The following is a 19430-nucleotide window of genomic DNA, read 5'->3' on the forward strand; positions in this document are numbered from 1 at the left end:
GAAGTGAAAATTCCAGAAAAATTCAAAGATTTGATCATAAAATCAAGCTCCTAGTGAAAAAGTCAACTAGGGTTTGACTTTTGGTCAAACTTTTGACCAAAAAATTGAAAAATACAAAAATCCAAAAATCATCTTATTTTACATTCAATTTGCCTTTGGCATTTGAAATTTTACAAAAATCAGTTTAGAATCAACTTTTTCCCCAATTGAGGAATTTGGTTCAAATTGGCCAAAAATGAAATTGCTTCATTTCTAGTCATTTTTTAAGTTAGTTTCCTTCATGACATTTAATCTAGAGGTTGTATTACTTTCAATTTTGGAACCAATTTTGTGATTCCAAGCCAAACGCAAAAACCCCCAATTTAGGCCATAATCAGTGATTTTGATCAATTCTTCATGATTTGCGCAATTGAGACATGAATGAGACTAATTTATTATATGAATCCAAATTCGAAATCAAATTTGGAAGATTCACATGAATTTGAGCCAATTTGATCAATTTAGTTATCCAACGATTGAGAAGGGGTGCGCATGATAACCATTCTGTTCCGGAATGAGTTCCTGAACTAGAAATAGATTTTTCTATTTCTGGTTCCTGGATGAGTTTCTGAGAAAAAAAACCCGTTTGATAACGACCAAAAATTTCTATTTCTAGAACAGAAACCCGTTTGATAACAGCACAAAATTTCTATTTCCTGAAACAAAAACCCGTTTGATAAACAACAGAAAATTCTATTTCCAGGAACAGAAATCCATTTTTTTAGAAATGAAATAAAAATAATTAAAAAATCCGAAAAATTCATAAAAATCTAAAAAAAATCAGAAAATCCCAAAAAATTGAAAAATTCCAGAAAAAATCATAAAAATGTCAAGAAAATAAAAAAAAAATTCAGATTTCGGGAAAATAGGAAATTTGTTGAATTTTTAAAAAAAAATCAAGAAATCAAAAATTTCGAAACTTCACAGAATTGCTTAGAATACTTGTAGCCACCCACTTTGAGTAAAATTTAAATTTTTTGAGATGCCCAAAAAAAAAAAAATTTTAAAATTTCACAAAATGGCTTAGAATACCTGTGGCCACCCACTTTTTGAGTAAATTTTAATTTTTTTGAGATACCCAAAAAAAATTAAAAAAATTAAAAATTTCAAAACTTCACAGAATGGCTTAGAATACCTGTGGCCACCTACTTTGAGTGAAATTTTAATTTTTGGAGGTGAAAAAAAAAGCAAAAAATCAAAAATTTCAAAACTTCACAGAATGACTTAGAATACATGTGGCCATCCACTTTGAGTGAAATTTAAATTTTTTTAGGTGAAAAAAACATAAAAAATTAAAAATTTCAAAACTTCACAGAATGACTTACAATACCTCTAGCCACCCACTTTGAGTAAAATTTAATTTTTTTTAGATGCCCAAATGGTATTTTTGATTTTTTTTATTCCTAAAGAAAATTAAATTTCACTCAAAGTGGATGGCCACATGTATTCTAAGCCACTCTGTGAAGTTTTGAAAATTTTTCTTTTTTGCTTATTTTAATTTTTTTTTCGACACCTAAAAAAAATTAAATTTCACTCAAATTGGGTGGCCACAAGTACTCTAAGCAATTATGTGAAGTTTTTTATTTTTTATTTTTTTATTTTTTTCGGCACCTAAAAAAATTTAAATTTCGCTTAAAGTGGATGGCCACAGGTATTCTAAGTCATTTTGTGAAGTTTTGAAATTTTTTCTTTTTTTCTTTTTCTTTTTATTTTTTTCGGCAACTAAAAAAATAAAATTTCGCTCAAAGTGGGTGGCCACAGTATTTTAAGCCATTCCGTAAAGTTTTGAAAATTTTACTTTTTTGCTTATTTTTATTTTTTTTTGCATATAAAAAAATTAAAATTTCACTCAAAGTGGGTGGCCACAGCTATTTTAAGCTATTCTGTGAAGTTTTGAAATTTTTTATTTTTTTTACTTTTTTAGGCAACTAAAAAAATTTAAATTTTACTCAAAGTGGATGGCCACAAGTACTCTAATAAGCCATTCTGTGAAGTTTTGAAAATTTTGATTTTTTGCTTTTTTATTTTTTTTTATTTTTTTCGGCACCTAAAAAAATAAAATTTCGCTCAAATTGGGTGGCCACAGGTATTCTAAGATATTCTGTGAAGTTTTTAAATTTTAGAATTTTTTATTATTTTTTATTATTTTTTGGCAACTAAAAAAATTAAATTTTGCTCAAAGTGGGTGGCCATAGGTTTTCTAAGCCATTTTGTGAAATTTTTTATTTTTTTATTATTTTTTATTTTTTTCGGTACCTAAAAAAATTTAAATTTCACTGAAAGTGGGTAGCCACAGATTCTAAACCATTATGTTAAGTTTTGAAATTTTTGATTTTTTGCTTTTTTTTCTCACCTCAAAGATCGTGACTTCCATATGAATATGTGTGTTGAAGAAAATGAATTCCTCAGAAATGGTTCTCACTTTTGTTCCGAAATGAAAAACCAACTTTTTTTGGTTCTCATTTCTGGTTTTTAATCGTTTGGAAGCAAACTTGTCCGAAATAGAAAAATGAAATTGCGTTACCAAACAGGTTTCTGGTCCAAAACTGATTCTGGGAACAAAAAACCAGTTCTGGATAGAACCAGAATGGTTTTCATGCAGCACCTAAGAGTAATTGGTCCAATTAGTGCAATTCAACTTGACCCACTCTAGACTAATATCCAATTTGATGAATTGAGGCTCAATTTGGCCAATTGGACTTCAATTAAATTTGTTAGTCTAGCTTAGCCATGCAATTAACTCCAATTCAAGAACAATTGAGCTAAACAAGTTAAATTGGATCAATTTGTGCATGAATTTCAAATCGGTTCAATCCAATTTAATCGAATTCAATATTAATTGGATCATTTAATCATGATAGGAATCAAATTGTACAAAATTGGAACAAATTGAGCCAAGGATTGAACCGATTCAACCCAATTAAACTTGGGTCAAATCGGTCCAACCGGTTCAACCCGGTTTGACTCGAATTGAATCGGTCCGATCGGACCGGCCATTTTCCGGTCGAAAATCCGGCGATCGGCGGTCCATTCAGACCAGCCAAGGCCGGCCACATCCTTTTGAGCCCAAAAATGACAAAAATGCCCTTAATTGAAAATTACGAAAATGCCCCTAAGTGAAATTACTAAAATGCCCTTCCTTAAGGATTAAGCAAATTAATTACGGGGTAAGCAAATCAATCATGGCCATTCATTTAGAATTGATCATGTCCATCCATAATGCCATGTCCCAATCCTTAGCCCTTAAGGAATATTCTTAATTATTAAGGATGCATTCTAGGCCATTTGATCAATCTAAGGGCTACGATTTAAAGTTGAGGGGAGTAAATAGGTTTTTTTCCCTCCAAAATTTGGAAAGGACATTCATTTTCAGATCTGAATTCTCTCTCTTCTCTTCTCTCTCTCTCTCTCTCTAGTTCACGTATCTCTCTCGGTCGCCGGCCTTTCCACCTCCCGCCGGCTGTTTTCCGGCGAGCTGCTGCCTCACCGCCGTCCCCCACGGCGGCACAAGGCTGGTCGCAAGACCAGCTGTCCTTGCTGGTGGCCGGAACTCCTCTGTTCGGCGTGATTTCCTCCACGGCAACATCACCGGCATAGGCGCTGGTGATTGAATCAGCCGGTTCAAGGGGCTGAATCGGCTGATCGGCGATCCCTCCGGCGATCCTGAACCTCCAGCAGCCTTCCTTGGTGTCTTCACGTGGCTGTGGTGGCCAGCTTCCCGCTGAACAGCCACCAGATCGTTTCTTTCTACTTGATTTTTCGTTATTAGTTCATCAGCGCGAAATCGAGTCGGTTCTCACTATAGCTTGTGCACTCGATTCTCATAGGTTTGTAGAGCTTTCCGAGACTTCTCCATGCTGCTCTTGATCTGAATACGGAGACCGGATCACTCGATTGCGCGTCGAAGCATCATTAAACAAGGTAAGTACACTTGAACGTTATTCTGTAAATTCGTGTACAGAGAAACCTGCATGTTTGAGATGCTGATTTCAGCTCGTTAATGTCGAAATCTTGCGAAGTGATGAACTAGAGAGTCGTAAAACACGTCTCAAGCTTCAATTTGATATATTGCATGCCTCAATCAGACTTAGTTTTCTATGTCAAAACTCTTTCGGAAGTTAGGATCAGAATCTGGAATGTGATGTTCAAGTCTGTTCTGATGATTTCCTGATTGACGTTGTGCTGTTCTATGATTTTTCTGATTTTCTACGATCGTTTTTTGAAGAAACTTTCTTCATGAAAGTCGTAGAACACATCTTAATATGTTCATCATAAAATTCTAAGCATGTTTGGATTGTACGATCTGCAACGTCATATTTGCATAGATCTGGTGACAGACTAGTTTCTGACTGATCTTCATGTGTTCTTCGATTTTTATAAATTCATGTGTTCAAAATATGAAAAAATTTTCTTCATAAAAGTTCACACTGAGATCAAGATATTTCCAGTGATACTAATTTCATCAAAATCGGAATTCATTTGAATTTTCAAAATGAATTTTTATGATCTAATCAGTATCTGTGTTCAGATCTGATTTTCATTCCTTTGGAATCCAAAAGATGTTTTTCCGAATTTGATAAAGTTAGAGTCCTCCTTTACAAAAAATCAAAACTACAAAGTTGTTCCTTGGGGTCTCATTATGTTGACTGGAAATTTTGAGGGCCTAATAGAAATTTTTAGAGGGTCAATTTGCTAAAAAATTCATATAAGGTCTTCTCGGGTTAAAATTCGATTTGCAGTTGAGTCCTTTTGTGAAAACCGAATTTTATAAAATTTTGGAGGACTTTTTAGCAAAAACTCAAAACATGAAAGTTGTCACACACGGAGAATCCTAACTGCATAAAAATTTCACACGGTTTTGATAAGGTTTGTTATTTTTCCCGCCATTCTTTTGAAATCCTTAACAGAACCGGGTTCAGTCTGTCACCGAGAGTGAAATTGTCTGTTTCGTGAAAATCGGTGGGGATTTAGAAAAAATGGTCTTCTTAACTTTTGATCCTCATGACATAAGATTTCTAATGACACCTGAATCACTTCATTTGGATATCATTAGGTTAGTTAATCACATCTAAACAGAAGCAATCCGAATTAGATAATAACTGAAAAAGTGGTCTTCTTATGAAGCCCACTTCCCATTGCTTGATTGGTTGAGAAATACGGCCCATGGGCCTGAATGCATGCTTATTTCATTGCTATGCATGTGTTTGTTAGATGGATGTTAGGCCCGGTACATGTTCGGCAGGTAGCCCATTATGGTCATTTAGAACCCGACTTTAGGGGTTAATTGATATGAGTTGCCGTTTTGTGAATGCTAACGGTAGCCCATTATCGTTAATCATTAATCAAATAATGCTAGATGATTAGGTGGGTGGTGAATCGAAATGCATGAAAAACAAAGGCCGATCCCGAGGCCCATGCTTGAATAGTGAATTGTTTGCAACATTGATTTTCTTTGGTTATTCCTTTGTATATTGTTTGTCATGAATGTATGTTGTGAATGTAAACGCCGACACTCAATGAGGCGGTCCATGGAGGGGATAATCCAAAATTGTAAAAGACCAAGGCGATAGACCGATGTCCAATCCGGTCTCAATTTGTATTCACTTGATGGTGGCGATAGACCGATGTCCGATCCGGTTTCAATTTGTATTCAATTCATTCATCCCCGATCACGTCTCGGGTTTTCGATTTGTGTTGTAATAAACACCCGACGAGTTGCGGGTTTTACTTTCTCGCACTTAGAATTAGCTCGTCTTTTCAATACTTTAAGTGTTTACTTTACGAAATATCTTTCAATACAATTGATTGTTTCTTTCTTTTTCTAGACTAAGATAGGATTAGTTTAGAATTTTAAATGAAAACACAAAAAAACAAGATGCATGATCACATAGTGGACTAAAACTTTGACATGAAAATGGTAAAAAATAAATGCATGACAATTTAAATAACAACCATGATAAGTTTAGCGGTAACGAAAGGGCGTTAATAGAAATATTAACGTAAGCTAGTCCCCGAACCTTTGATCTCTGGTTTTCGTAGAAACCAATACGAAATTCTCACGTATTGGTTAGGTATTCTAGCCGACCTCCGATTTAGGCTAGTGGCGACTCCTAAAAAAGATAAAATTAATCTGCTGTCACGCGAGGTATGAATTAGGGAAGATTCACGTTCATGAATAATGGACTGTACGGATGAGCTATCTTTTATGATGTACCGTATGGACTGTTTCATGAACACTTACCTCTAAACCCGCATTATCGAGTTCGGCCCTCGAGAGGTAGGTCGCGACAAGCATCCTGTGTATTGTGCAATGTTGTGATCTCATAGGGAAAAAGGCCGGTGAACGGTGATGGTTGATTTGTGATGGCCGACTGCGGTGGTTCGGTACAGGGTTAGGAAATGGCGAAGTTCAAGTCAATCTTTAGACGTGCTGAATTAGGTGAAGAATTGTTGGTAATGTTAGTGTCTTGCTTATTGAGCTTACCGGGAAGCAAGTCTGATGAAAGCAAGGGACTAAACGCAAGGATTGGAAAAGGTCAAAATGCATAAAAGAGGAAAACAATAAAAATGGGATAAATAGAAAATGGGATTATTACGATTACAAGAAGAGAACGGGTTTAGTGTGGCTTCATTAGAAACTGGGCTCGTTAATAAGCTTTAATTGACATCACGCGAACGGACGAATGGCTACAAGATCACCAACAAAAGCCAGGTAATCACTTCCCTTAGAGAAAGTCGCAGCCCTTCTCTGGTACATCTGGAAAGCAAGGAAGGATCTTGTATTCCGTCGAAAACCCCCCAACCCGGAAACACTAATTGCTTCGGCGGAGTCGATGATTGGCAATTATTGTAAGTGGAACGCTAAAAGTTCAACACTTGACTCGAATCAAGCTCACTTACCCTTGAATTGGTGTCCGCCGAAGAATCCTTTAAGACAAACGTCAACAGTTCCTTCGTAGCTGGTAGTCCAGAGGGAGCGATCGCAGAAGTCCTCCGAGATGCCTCAGGAGTTCTGATACACGGATTCGCTAAAAGAATCCCAGCTTCCTCGCCCATCCAGGTGCAAACCCTCGCTTTGGTGGAGGCGTTGAAGCACTTCAGCTCGAGAAGAAACGAAGTACTGTACTTGGTGACGCAGCGTTCAGCGAATAATTCAAACAAAACCTTGCTTAGAGAAAGAAATCTCGAAATTCAATATTGATGATAATGTTCTGTTATTTAAAAAGAACCCTAAAACATGCTTATATATCCCGAAACCAAACCCTACTAGGATTATAAAACATAAAATACCCTAAACCAAACCCTACTAGGATTATAAAATATCAAAATTACAAAACTGCCCTTAAAATTAAAACCCATAAAACAATTATTAAAAAATAGAAAAACCCATATAAACGATCCCGAATCGCTAAAATCCATCATTAGTCACAGCCAACGGCAATGAGTTTTGTTCATAACGCCATTTCGCTTCAAACGACCGAATTTGAGCCCGATCCGATGTCGTCAACCGGGTCCGCCGGTTCTAGTCGCATCACCGTTTCGCCTTTCGTTTGGACTTCTGCCTGTCCAACCGGTCCAGAAACGCTTCACTTATAGATTCTGCATCATTCTCCTCCACTTGAAAAGAACTCGTCCTCGAGTTAAAATCAGGATCTGGATATAATGGCTCTGCGAACTCATGAAACGGTGATAAATCAGCAACATTGAAAGTGTTAGATATGCCCATACTATGTGGAAGGTCTATAACATAAGCATTATCGTTGATCTTCTTGTTAACAATGTAAGGCCCATATTTCTTTTGCTGCAATTTGCTATAAGATCCAACTGGTAATCGCTCTTTACGAAGAAAAACCATGACCTGATCACCTATCGCAAACACCTGCTTCCGCCTGTGCTTATCTACTGCAGCTTTATACTTCTGATTGGCTTCCTCCAGCTTCTGTTTGACTTCATGATGCACTTCCATAATCTGTTTAGCCATATGATCCGCTGCTACACTTTTATCCGCTTGCTTAGGCAACTGTACCAAATCCAGAGTATGCTGAAGCGCCTTTGTATAAACAACAGAAAAAGGCGACCTGCAAATAGAACTATGACCTGCATTATTATAAGAAAACTCTGCTTGCGATAAAGCAACATCCCATTGCTTCGGCTTATCTCCACAAATGTTTCGAATCAAGTTTCCCAGAGTTCTATTAACCACCTCTGTTTGCCCATCAGTCTGCGGGTGAACAGTGCTACTGAAATTCAAAGATGAATCAAACAGTTTCCATAAAGTCCGCCAGAAATGCCCTAGAAATTTACTATCCCTATATGAGGTAATAGACTTGGGCACACCATGTAAACGAACCACTTCCTTGAAGAATAATCTGGCCACACTTACTGCATCAGAAGTTTTCCTACAAGGAATGAAGTGCGCCATCTTGGAAAATCTGTCAACCACAACAAAAATAGAATCCACGCCTCTTTGTGTCCGTGGTAAACCAAGCATAAAATCCACGAACATATCGTCCCATATATTGTCAGGAACAGGTAATGGCATATATAAACCTGTATTATTAGATTTCCCCTTAGCAGTCTGGCAAACATAACACTTTTGTACGTACATGCTGACATCTCTACGCAACTGGGGCTAGTAAAATCGCTCCCGGACTGCAGTAATAGTTTTATCACGACCCAGGTGTGCAGCTAATCCTCCATCATGGAAATCACGAATTACCTTCTCTCGTAATGATGTTTGAGGAAGGCAAAGCTGGTTGCTACGCATCAAATAGCCATTCTGCACATAAAATTCTTGCACAGGTTGACCAGCAGCACATGACTTCCAAATTTGCCCAAAGTCATCATCATCTGCATAACAATCTTTCAACTGATCAAACCCCAAGATGTCTTGGCTTAACGTAATCAACAATCCAGCTTTCCTACTCAATGCATCTGTTACGACATTATGCACACCTGACTTGTGCTGTAATCTGAAAGGAAATTTTTGCAAAAATTGACACCATCGCGCATGCATATCTTTGCTAATCCTCTTCTGACTATTTAAATACTTCAAAGCTTCATGATCAGAATAAAGGACGAATTCTTTCCCAATCAGATAATGCTCCCAGGTCTTCAAAGCCCTTATGATAGAATAAAATGCTTTGTCATAAGTGCTCCACTTCTGTCTCACCTCGCTAAGCTTCTTACTGAAATAGCAAATTGGTCTGCGCTCTTGAGATAAAACAGCTCCTATACCCACTCCACTAGCATCACAGTCCACTTCAAACAGTTTATCAAAATCAGGTAAAGCAAGAACAGGTGCAGTACATAACTTCTCCTTTATAATAGCGAAACTATTCTCAGCTTCCTCTCCCCATAGAAATTTGCCTTTCTTCATACATTCAGTAATTGGGGCTGCGATAGTACTACAATTCTTAATAAATTGCCGATAAAAAGTAGCCAACCCATGAAAACTCGTAACGTCAGAAACTGTTTTACGAGTCGGCCACTCTCTGATTGCTCTTACCTTCCCCTCATCTACCTCTATTCCTTCAGCAGTAATAATAAATCCCAAGAATAACAGTTTATTAGTTAAAAAAATTGCACTTCTTAAGATTAATATACAGCTTATTAATCTGCAAAGCTGTCAACACCTCCCTTAAGTGCAATAGATGATCCTCCTCGGTCTTAATATAAATCAGGATATCATCAAAATAAACTACAACAAATTTGGCAATAAAAGATTTCAGAACCTGATTCATAAGCCTCATGAAAGTGCTTGGAGCATTGGAAAGTCCGAAAGGCATCACTAACCATTCGTACAACCCCTCCTTTGTTTTGAAAGCTGTCTTCCACTCATCTCCGGGCCGAATCCGAATCTGATGGTATCCATTCTTCAAATCCAGCTTCGAAAACTACTTAGCACCGTGCAACCTATCCAGCATGTCATCCAATCTCGGAATTGGAAACTTGTAACCCATGGTTATCTTATTAATGGCCCTGCTATCTACACACATCCGCCAACTCCCATCTTTCTCAGGAGTCAACAAGGCTGGAACAACACATGGGCTCATGTTATTCTGAATGTGCCCCTTTCGCAACAACTCCTCTACCTTCTCTTTTAGAATCTTGCTTTTTTTAGGACTCATCCTGTAGTACAGTAAATTAGGCAGACTAGCATCAGGAATTAAGTCTATATGGTGCTGAATATCGCGTATAGGTGGCAACCCATTTGGAATCTCTTCAGCCATCAGTTCGCTAAATTCCTTCAATAAAGGCCTAACTGCTTCAGGCTGCTCCTCCACTTGTTATTCAGCTTCAGTCTCAATTGCTTGTTTCACGATCAGCACGTGAATCTGTCGGGTCTCCTTAACCTCAGCTTCAAATTTCCTCGTAAGGGTAAGGAAATTATTTTCAGCAGATTGTTTTCCTTTGTTCTTCAGTGGCAGCAACGTATACTTCACTCCATCCTTCACGAGATTATACTGATTGCTCCTTCCCGAATGCTGAGCATCTACACCAAATTGACACGGCCTCCCAAATAACACATGACATACATCCATGTCTACTACATCATAATACATCTCATCATGATATTTTCCAATAGAGAATGGAATTTTGTATCGTTCAGTCACCTGAATGTTTTCCACTCCAGATTTAATCCATCATAACGTATAGGGATTAGGATGCTTCTCCACGGGTATTCCCAACTTCTTCATTGCCTCCTTCCCAATAATATTCTCCATGCTTCCACTATCAATAACCACAGCAAAGATCTTTCCCAGAATGGTGCACCTGGTTTGGAATAACTGATGGCGCTACGAATCATCTTCCTGTTTTAGGGCCAACATCATCCTGCGCACCACACAGTTTACTTGCTCCTCCTCTTCATCTTCAAAATCATCATCCTCACCATCCGGCACACAGTAATATCCATCCTCCTCCTCTTCTCTCGCTACTACGTTTACGGTCTTTCTCTGAGGGCATTCATTAGATCGGTGCCCAGACTGATTACACCTCTAACACTTTATCGCGGCTGGTTTAGCATAAGGGTTAGGGTTCGCAGTTTTCTGTGCTTGCGTTCCCTTATCCCTCGCATCGTTCATAGGGCGCTTTTCTACCGCCTTATCTTCCTGATTTCGCCCTGCGTTAAAGCGATTATTGAAACTGCTCTTCTCTACCGAACTGCTCGAACTGCTACCTCGATAATTTTCGTAGCCTCTTCTTCCCCTGTCTTGCTGCATCAATTCTGCCTTCATCGCCATATTCTTGGCTTCAGTTAAATTTCGCAGAAACTGCACTCCAATTTTATCTCGAATGAAGGGTTTCAAACCATCGAGATAATTGGCCACCTGCTGTCCCTCCGTCTCTGATAAATTATTCCGCTCCACCGATCTCATAAATTCGGCCGTATACTCATGCACAGTCCGATTGCCTTACTGGCAATGTTGGGATTTTGGATAAATGAGTTATGGTATTGCTTTATATGTATATAGTGAATACTCGATCTCTTTAGAAAAGATGTACTACTCACTAGGCTATGGTTACTCACTCCATTCATTCTAAATCTTTTTCAAGTTCTTTAGCTATTAGCAATTAGAACGAAAGACTATGTTGGGAATCATTTAATAGGATTCAGTTGAGCTCGGATATATATATATATATATATATATATATATATATATATATATTTCTTTTTTATGGATTTTAGAATTCTAATTCGGTAACCAGATTTCTGTTATATATATGGACATAGTTAAACTTTTAGCGCAACTAACAATGTGTATCATAAAAATTCATGAGGCGAGTGCCAGGCTCATTGTCTTTGGCCGGTTTTTAGGAAATGAAATCAATCACAAAAGATAAAAATTCGAGTGGAGGGGTTAGCAAACATCGAATTCTTATTACACTGAAATTCGTACATCACGAAACTTTATCATTAATCTGAAACAGTTTGTACGGATGTTCCCTCCACTTTCCCCCCGAAGTCAAGACCATTCGTCTACGTTTTTTTCCTTTCAAAACTGTCCTGCATTTTTTTTTATAAATGTGACAATTAATACTCTAGTTATACTTTGTCTGTCATCAGTCGATATTGGCTGACATAAACATTCGGATTGTTGAATCGGACGTCGAAATAGACACGTTCTGTTATAATTCGTTAAAAAAATTTATGTGCAATTGCCACATTTGCTATAGAAACTAAAACAAAACAAAACAGCAAGAGAGAGATTTGGAGCTCATTGCCATGGCAGCGGGAGCTTCTTCGAGCTCGCAGCCATGGCCACTCAAGCTTCATGAAGCTCATGGCCATAGTAGCTTGAGCTTCTTTGAGTTTGCCCATGGTCGCTTGAGTTTTGTCAAGCGCCACCATGGCCACTTGAATTTCATTGAACTCGTTACCATAACCACTCGAGTTTCCTTGAGCTTGGCCACAGTTGCTTGAGCTTCGTCCAGCTCGACCATGGCAGCTGGAACTTCGTTGTTATTGTCCCCTTCAAAATCTTAAAAGTTTTACTAGGAGCCACACCTTACTCAATCCCACTAGCTCTCGGAATCACTCCCCCCTCTTCACAAGTATTTGTCTCTTTTACTCCCTTGCCAAATGTGATACAATTCAAAAGAAATGCGTTAGGGACAAGCATATTGATCATCCTTAATACTCTCTTTTTGTTAGGATGCAGTAAGAACAACGGGCTTATCATTCATGAGTGCTAAATCAAGATCAAGAACACCTAGGTGAAACTTGACTTGTTCACTCCATTCAGAAAAGTTAAGCCCATTAAACTTCATAATAGACGAAGCTTGCGAATGAAGAAAAGCAAAAACAGATGCTGCAAAATACATCGAATGCTCACATATTAATGCTTTGAGTCATAACTTAAACACAAAACATTAACTGTACATCAAAGTTCTCATTTGGGTGATACAACAATGTACAACCATAAAACATAATTGATGCTTAAATTGAAGTTCACATAATTGGTAATTATACATACTCCAATTAGACACGCTTGGTATCTTTGGATATGCTAAACATATCTAACCAAGTATACTAATTAGCCACTATTATGTTCATGATTATAAAATTAACCGATCAACCTTTGGGTGATCTTTAAATATTTTATAATCAATGAACCTCAAATTACCCATGATAAACAATATATATAACATCATGTCATCTCATTAGTAGCATCACATAACATAGGTAATTGAATTTTATTTATTAATTTGACGTCTATGAGAAACTTTCTAATTTGGCTACTTTGGTGACTAACGAATTATACATAATATAGATATCAAATTAAATAATCATAACAATAATTATTCCAATTGAATGAAATACAATTAATTCTTGTGACTCGAGTGTTCACGAGGGTCAAAAGTCATATTTTATGTAGAGATTCTGCTACTTAGAAAATTATATGTTCAGCATGTGGGGAAGAAATTACTCGGGACATGCATTATCGCGTGAAAAGCCCCTTCAACCTCCGCCAATTTTTATAGGCAGATGAAGCCCAAAAACAGCCCCTTATCATTAATTGATGCTTAAATTGAAGTTCACATAATTGGTAATTATATATACTCCAATTAGACACGTTTGGTATCTTTGGATATGCTAAACATATCTAACCAAGTATACTAATTAACCACTATTATGTTCATGATTATAAAATTAACCGATCAAACTTTGGGTGATCCTTAAATATTTTATAATCAATGAACTTCAAATTGCCCATGATAAACAATATATATAACAACCCACCCGCGCATGGCCGAGTTGGTGGGCGCTTTCCTTCCCTCAGAGAGGTTCTGGGTTCGAATCCCCGCTCGGTTCCGTAATTTAAGTAGGGGGCCCTGGCGGTGGGTTGTTGGGCTAGTCTCCCCCGAGGTATAGGAGTCCCGATTACCTGTGCGGGCTCGTCCCCAGGGAATGGTCGCGGATCCTCGGTTACCAAAAAAAAAAACAATATATATAACATCACGTCATCTCATTGGTAGCATCACATAACATGGGTAATTGAATTTTATTTAATTTGACGTCTATGAGAAACTTTCTAATTCGGCCACTTTGGTGACTAACGAATGATACATAATATAGATATCAAATTAAATAATCATAACAATAATTATTTCAATGGAATGAAATACAATTAATTCTTGTGACCCGAGTGTTCATGAGGGTCAAAAGTCATATTTTATGTAGAGATTCTGCTACTCAGAAAATTATATGTTCAGCATGTGGGGAAGAAATTACTCGGGACATGCATTATCGCGTGAAAAGCCCCTTCAACCTCCGCCAATTTTTATAGGCAGATGAAGCCAAAAAACGGCCCCTGATCATTAATTGATGCTTAAATTGAAGTTCACATAATTGGTAATTATTTATACTCCAATTAGACACGTTTGGTATCTTTGGATATGCTAAACATATCTAAACAAGTATACTAATTAACCACTATTATGTTCATGATTATAAAATTAACCGATCAACCTTTGGGTGATCCTTAAATATTTTATAATCAATGAACTTCAAATTACCCATGATAAACAATATATATAACATCACGTCATCTCATTGGTAGCATCACATAACATGGGTAATTGAATTTTATTTAATTTGACGTCTATGAGAAACTTTCTAATTCGGCCACTTTGGTGACTAACGAATTATACATAATATAGATATCAAATTAAATAATCATAACAATAATTATTTCAATTGAATGAAATACAATTAATTCTTGTGACCCGAGTGTTCATAAGGGTCAAAAGTCATATTTTATGTAGAGATTCTGCTACTCAGAAAATTATATGTTCAGCATGTGGGGAAGAAATTGCTCGGGACATGCATTATCGCGTGAAAAGCCCCTTCAACCTCCACCAATTTTTATAGGCAGATGAAGCCAAAAAAGGGCCCCTAATCATTATTTTATCTTAGCACACACGTATTGCTTTGAAAGAATCTTACAAGTTGGTGAACATAGTATAATGCTTGCCTAACATAGTATAAGAGGCCGGATCGATGCTTGTAAGTGGAATGCCATTGGGTACCCGGCTTACCGGGAGGTGTTCGATCCCCAACGTTGCCATCGCCGACATAGCGGGACGATGCCTGGTTACGCCAAAAGACCGGCGGGAGTTCGGTGGCCCGAGGGGTCGTTAATAATCTGGACTTAATGAGTGCGATTTGAATTGGGGAATGCTTTGCCTAAGTTAATTGATGAGCACGTCTAGATTATTAACCGTGTTATGCATAATTATGGCTTTAATTGCGTCGTACAAGCTTGATGAGCAATTGGCCATGTTATGGCGGGATTCTAACGTCCAGGGCTTGCGTATGTGCCGAGGCGAGGTAAGAGCGCCTGTGATTGTTATGACATGTTGGACGTCGGTATTGCATGATTAGGATTGTTCAGAGGTACGCGTTAGCCTAAGTGAGGCTTAGGTAGTTACTTATTGAGATTTATCTCATCATCCGTTGTTAAACATTTTTCAGGCTTGGAATGATGAGTAATCGTCACATGCGGTTCGGAGTTCTGGGGTGATGTTGGGCATTGGATGTATCATCCTTTTGGATGCCCTGTTGTAGAGGAGTTTAAGTTAACCTCCCTTTTGTATATGTGGCTTCGTTTGGAAGTGGCTTCGTGTGAGTCTTGTAATTGTGTAAACCTCCTTGAGTTATCTTTGTGAGCTTATAATGACTTGCTGGTTTTTATGTGAAGTGTTTTCCTGACTATCCTGTTAAATTGTATGTTGTATGGAGAGTTTGTATTCGTTGCCACGTGCGTTTAATCGCTAATGTTTCGGTTTGGGTCGGCGACAAGTCCTGGATCTCGCGTACTTGACGACCTCGGAGGGATGTTGCGTACTTGTTGGGATTTGGGGCGTGACAATATAGCTGAGTTGTGTTAGAAAAATCTCACATCGGAGAATTGGTTTAGAACGTGGGTCCAACTGGATATGTTAATATGCTCGGACACGCTTTTGGTAATCTTCCCGGGTGAAAGATATCGAGTTTATGCTACGCGCTCCTAATAGTTTTCTTCTCCTTTTTTGTTTGAAATACTTACAGTTTTTAGTTGTCTGGTCACATGACTCACATATAGTATTGATACCTTGGAAAACTGATTAAAGTAGAGAATTTTGAGGATTTCCCATTTCCTAACACTTGACCAACAACCTTAATAATCATCCATAACTAATTACTATCAGGGGCCAGCATCCATGCAAACAATTTATTTCACAGATATACCCTTATGATTATGATCATTGTTCAGCAATAATGCAAAATGAACTTGGTAAAATATGGGCAAAAGGACACTATAAGTGCCATAACTTGTGTACGGCGCTCACTTTAGTGCCAAAAATTTTCGCCGGCTCACTTAAGTGCCAAATCGGAGGAAAAACGATCACTTAAGTGCCAAAAGTTTTTTTTGGATCACTTCAGTGCTAAAATTTTTGAAAAACAATCACTTAAGTGCTAAAATTTTTGAAAAACGATCACTTAAGTGCTAAATTTTTTAAAAAACGATCACTTAAGTGCCAATCTCCGGTGAGCCACGTCAGCTTCAGAAATTAATAAAAAAAATGCCACGTCGGATTTCCGGCGAAAATTTGTGTACGGCACCGGAGTTGGCACTTAAGTGATCGTTTTTCAAAAATTTTAGCACTTAAGTTATCGTTTTTCAAAAAATTTAGCACTAAAGTGATAAAAAAAAATTATGGAACCAAAGTGAGCACCGTACACAAGTTATGGCACTTGTAGTGTTCTTTTGCCGTAAAATATGTATGAGGAAACCTACATCATAGCTAGCTCTCATTTTCTGTTTTTCATTTCTCTTATTAGTTACTTTAGCACTCATTAAGAAGACCTCCTCTCGTTCATAGATTATGTACATAGCGAAAGGGTATAATCAATGGTGAGCACAATCTAAAGAAAATGCAATTTGAGAACCCCAACTAACATGTACAACAGAACTTGGAAGTAAAAAGGGACGCAAAGTGGTGGATCAAATATCTCAAACTAGTACACACTGCAAGCAAATAGCAATGACAAATTCTCATAAAACAGGAATGCTTTGTGGCTTCATTCCCAATAAACTCAACGCAGCATCATGATCCTTGAAACTACTGAAGTTTCGTTGTTACTGATTATTAGTTGGTTATGCAGCCTTAGCAGAACTGGCAATGGTTATTAGCAATTCGTGCTTGTAAAGCATTCAGGTTGGAAATCTTCTGACATGGTAGAGTCTACTGACGAGCTCGCTGTCTTTTTCTGTCTTGGTTCCATAAAATAAGTTCTTCACAATAACCGCAAAGAAGTAAATGGTGTAGAAAACAACAGTCTTATTATCCTGAAATCAATATAAGATGTGACAGAAGGAAACTTTCTTCATACTTGAACTAGGAACTTCATCAGAAGACTTCAGGTTTTATTCAAGTACACAGAGATGACGACATTGTCAGATGCATTTCTCAGACATTATTGTAGAACCAGAACTTCTTCTGAAGTTTCTCAACAAACTTCTCATCCACTTGGAACCCCTTGGCCAGAACCTCAGGGGAAATAGGCGGCTTTGCGTTAAACAATGCATTGCCTAAAGTCATGACTCCTGGGTTTTGGCTGCTTAGAGCGGCGATCGCGACTGCATTGGTCTTTCCAACATTGAGCTGGAAGTGAATCATCCCGAACGGGAAAACGAAGACATCTCCAGGGTGGAGGACTTTCTCAAAGGAAGTATTGTTCAGTTGGTTGGTCGTGACAAAGCCCGCATAGAGGGTGCCCTCCAGAACGAGCAAAATCTCGGACGCACGAGGGTGAGTGTGCGGAGGATTTAAACCACCTATTCCAAAGTCAATACGAACCATGGAAATGCCGAGGGTATTGAGTCCTGGTAGCTGGTCCACGAACACCGTGGTGACTGTGGAGCCAACGGGATTGGCCGTGCTTTTAGGAACTTGGAGGCCGGAAAAGAGGAAGTCGTTTGCTGTGGTAAGAGCGGGGTTCTTGCAGAACTTTCCATTCACGAACACTGCATAGAGAGGAGTTTCTGTTAAGAGGAAATTGTTGCTGACATATACCTTTGAGGCACATGTTAGGATACAATAAGGTCACACCGAGAATGAGAAATGTTATCTTTTTGTTAACTTAATTGTCTTGTTTTGTGTGAAATTAGTGTACCCAATGTAGACCTGTCAAACGGGTGGATCGGATTGGATTTGGATCGGGTCAAAAATGGTCCGACCCAAATAGACTCATTGAACCCGTTTTAACTCATTTTCATGTAATACAAATATAATAACCCATATCCGCCCCAACCCATATCCAACCCACACCCAACCCGACCCATATTGCTAAAACACTTCTATATTTAACTAAATTTAGGAAAACTCATACCCAAATTGATATAAGAGTGCAAAGTGAGTGAGTGAGCACGAGATTGAGTGAGGGCGAGAGAGATAAGTAGAGTTTAAATAAGTCATAAACCATTTATGACCCATTTACGACCCATTTATAACCCATTTAACACTATGTTTATACCTATTTATGATCCATTTATTGATAAATGGGTTAAGAAGTGGGTTTATGACCTGTGTCTAACTCAATGTCTCGTTTGAAAACATCAATTGCAATGCCTTGAGAGCTTCCCCAGTGCACCCATTAAGAATATCATTCTTAAAGGACTACTCCGAAAACAAGAGCAAAATGTACTAAATCGCATTGTTGTACCAAGGAAGGGAAAGACGAGCTTACGAGCATTTTTGGGTTCGCCGACAGCCACACAGATGTCCTGCAGGGGGCTTGGGTCATAGGCGTCGGCGAAGGACAGCACCAGAGCCAAGAGTGCGAAACTGGCGGAAAGTCGAACGCTCTTCATCATTTTGGATGTTTTCTGTCTTCTTCCTCTTTTTTTCTACTCTCGACGCTTGCTTTGAAAAATGATGCCTATTTATAGATGGCAGAACTCAGGCACAAGTCATATTTTTCTCCGCAAAGCACAGAAACATTGACAAAAAGAAACGTCTTAGTTGTTAAGCCATTGTCCATTCATATTCGAGTCAGCACAGTTTTTCCAACAGCTACACTCAAAACTCAATTAATTTTCTCATCATCAACTCATATCACCTCAATCTCCTAATGCGAAAACGACGGACTACCTGTTTCTGCTTCATATGTCCATGCAATCCGATCTTTTCTATTTTTTAAGTTCTGTCACTCTAGCACACTTGAATTGGGGTCATTCCAATGCCGTGTTGCTTTGGCATACTAGTACTGACAAGTAACAAATTCATCCTTGTCCAATTCTGAAATTGAAGTAAACGTTACGATAAACTTTCGAGATGAGATCTGGGGTATTACAAGTCAGTTAATCGATCTTCGGCCATGAAAGTTCCAAACCCATGGT

The 19430-nt window shown here is 38.1% G+C and overlaps 1 protein-coding gene across 1 annotated transcript; it reads right to left on the reverse strand.

The window, feature by feature from the left end:
- Positions 1-17350: 17350 nt before the first annotated feature.
- Positions 17351-18932, reverse strand: LOC115666233 (germin-like protein subfamily 1 member 20). The gene is made up of 2 exons (XM_030588002.2): positions 18779-18932; positions 17351-18056 (listed from the first exon to the last, which is right to left on the reverse strand). Exons 1-2 carry the CDS (start codon positions 18903-18905, stop codon positions 17500-17502), a joined length of 684 nt encoding a protein of 227 aa, XP_030443862.1. The 5' UTR covers positions 18906-18932; the 3' UTR covers positions 17351-17499.
- Between the last annotated feature and the right edge of the window lie 498 nt (positions 18933-19430).

The sequence above is a fragment of the Syzygium oleosum genome, unplaced genomic scaffold (assembly GCF_021117445.2).
Source record: "Syzygium oleosum isolate NSW1041296 unplaced genomic scaffold, Sole_v2.1 Sole_v2.06, whole genome shotgun sequence".
Classification (NCBI taxonomy): domain Eukaryota; kingdom Viridiplantae; phylum Streptophyta; class Magnoliopsida; order Myrtales; family Myrtaceae; genus Syzygium; species Syzygium oleosum.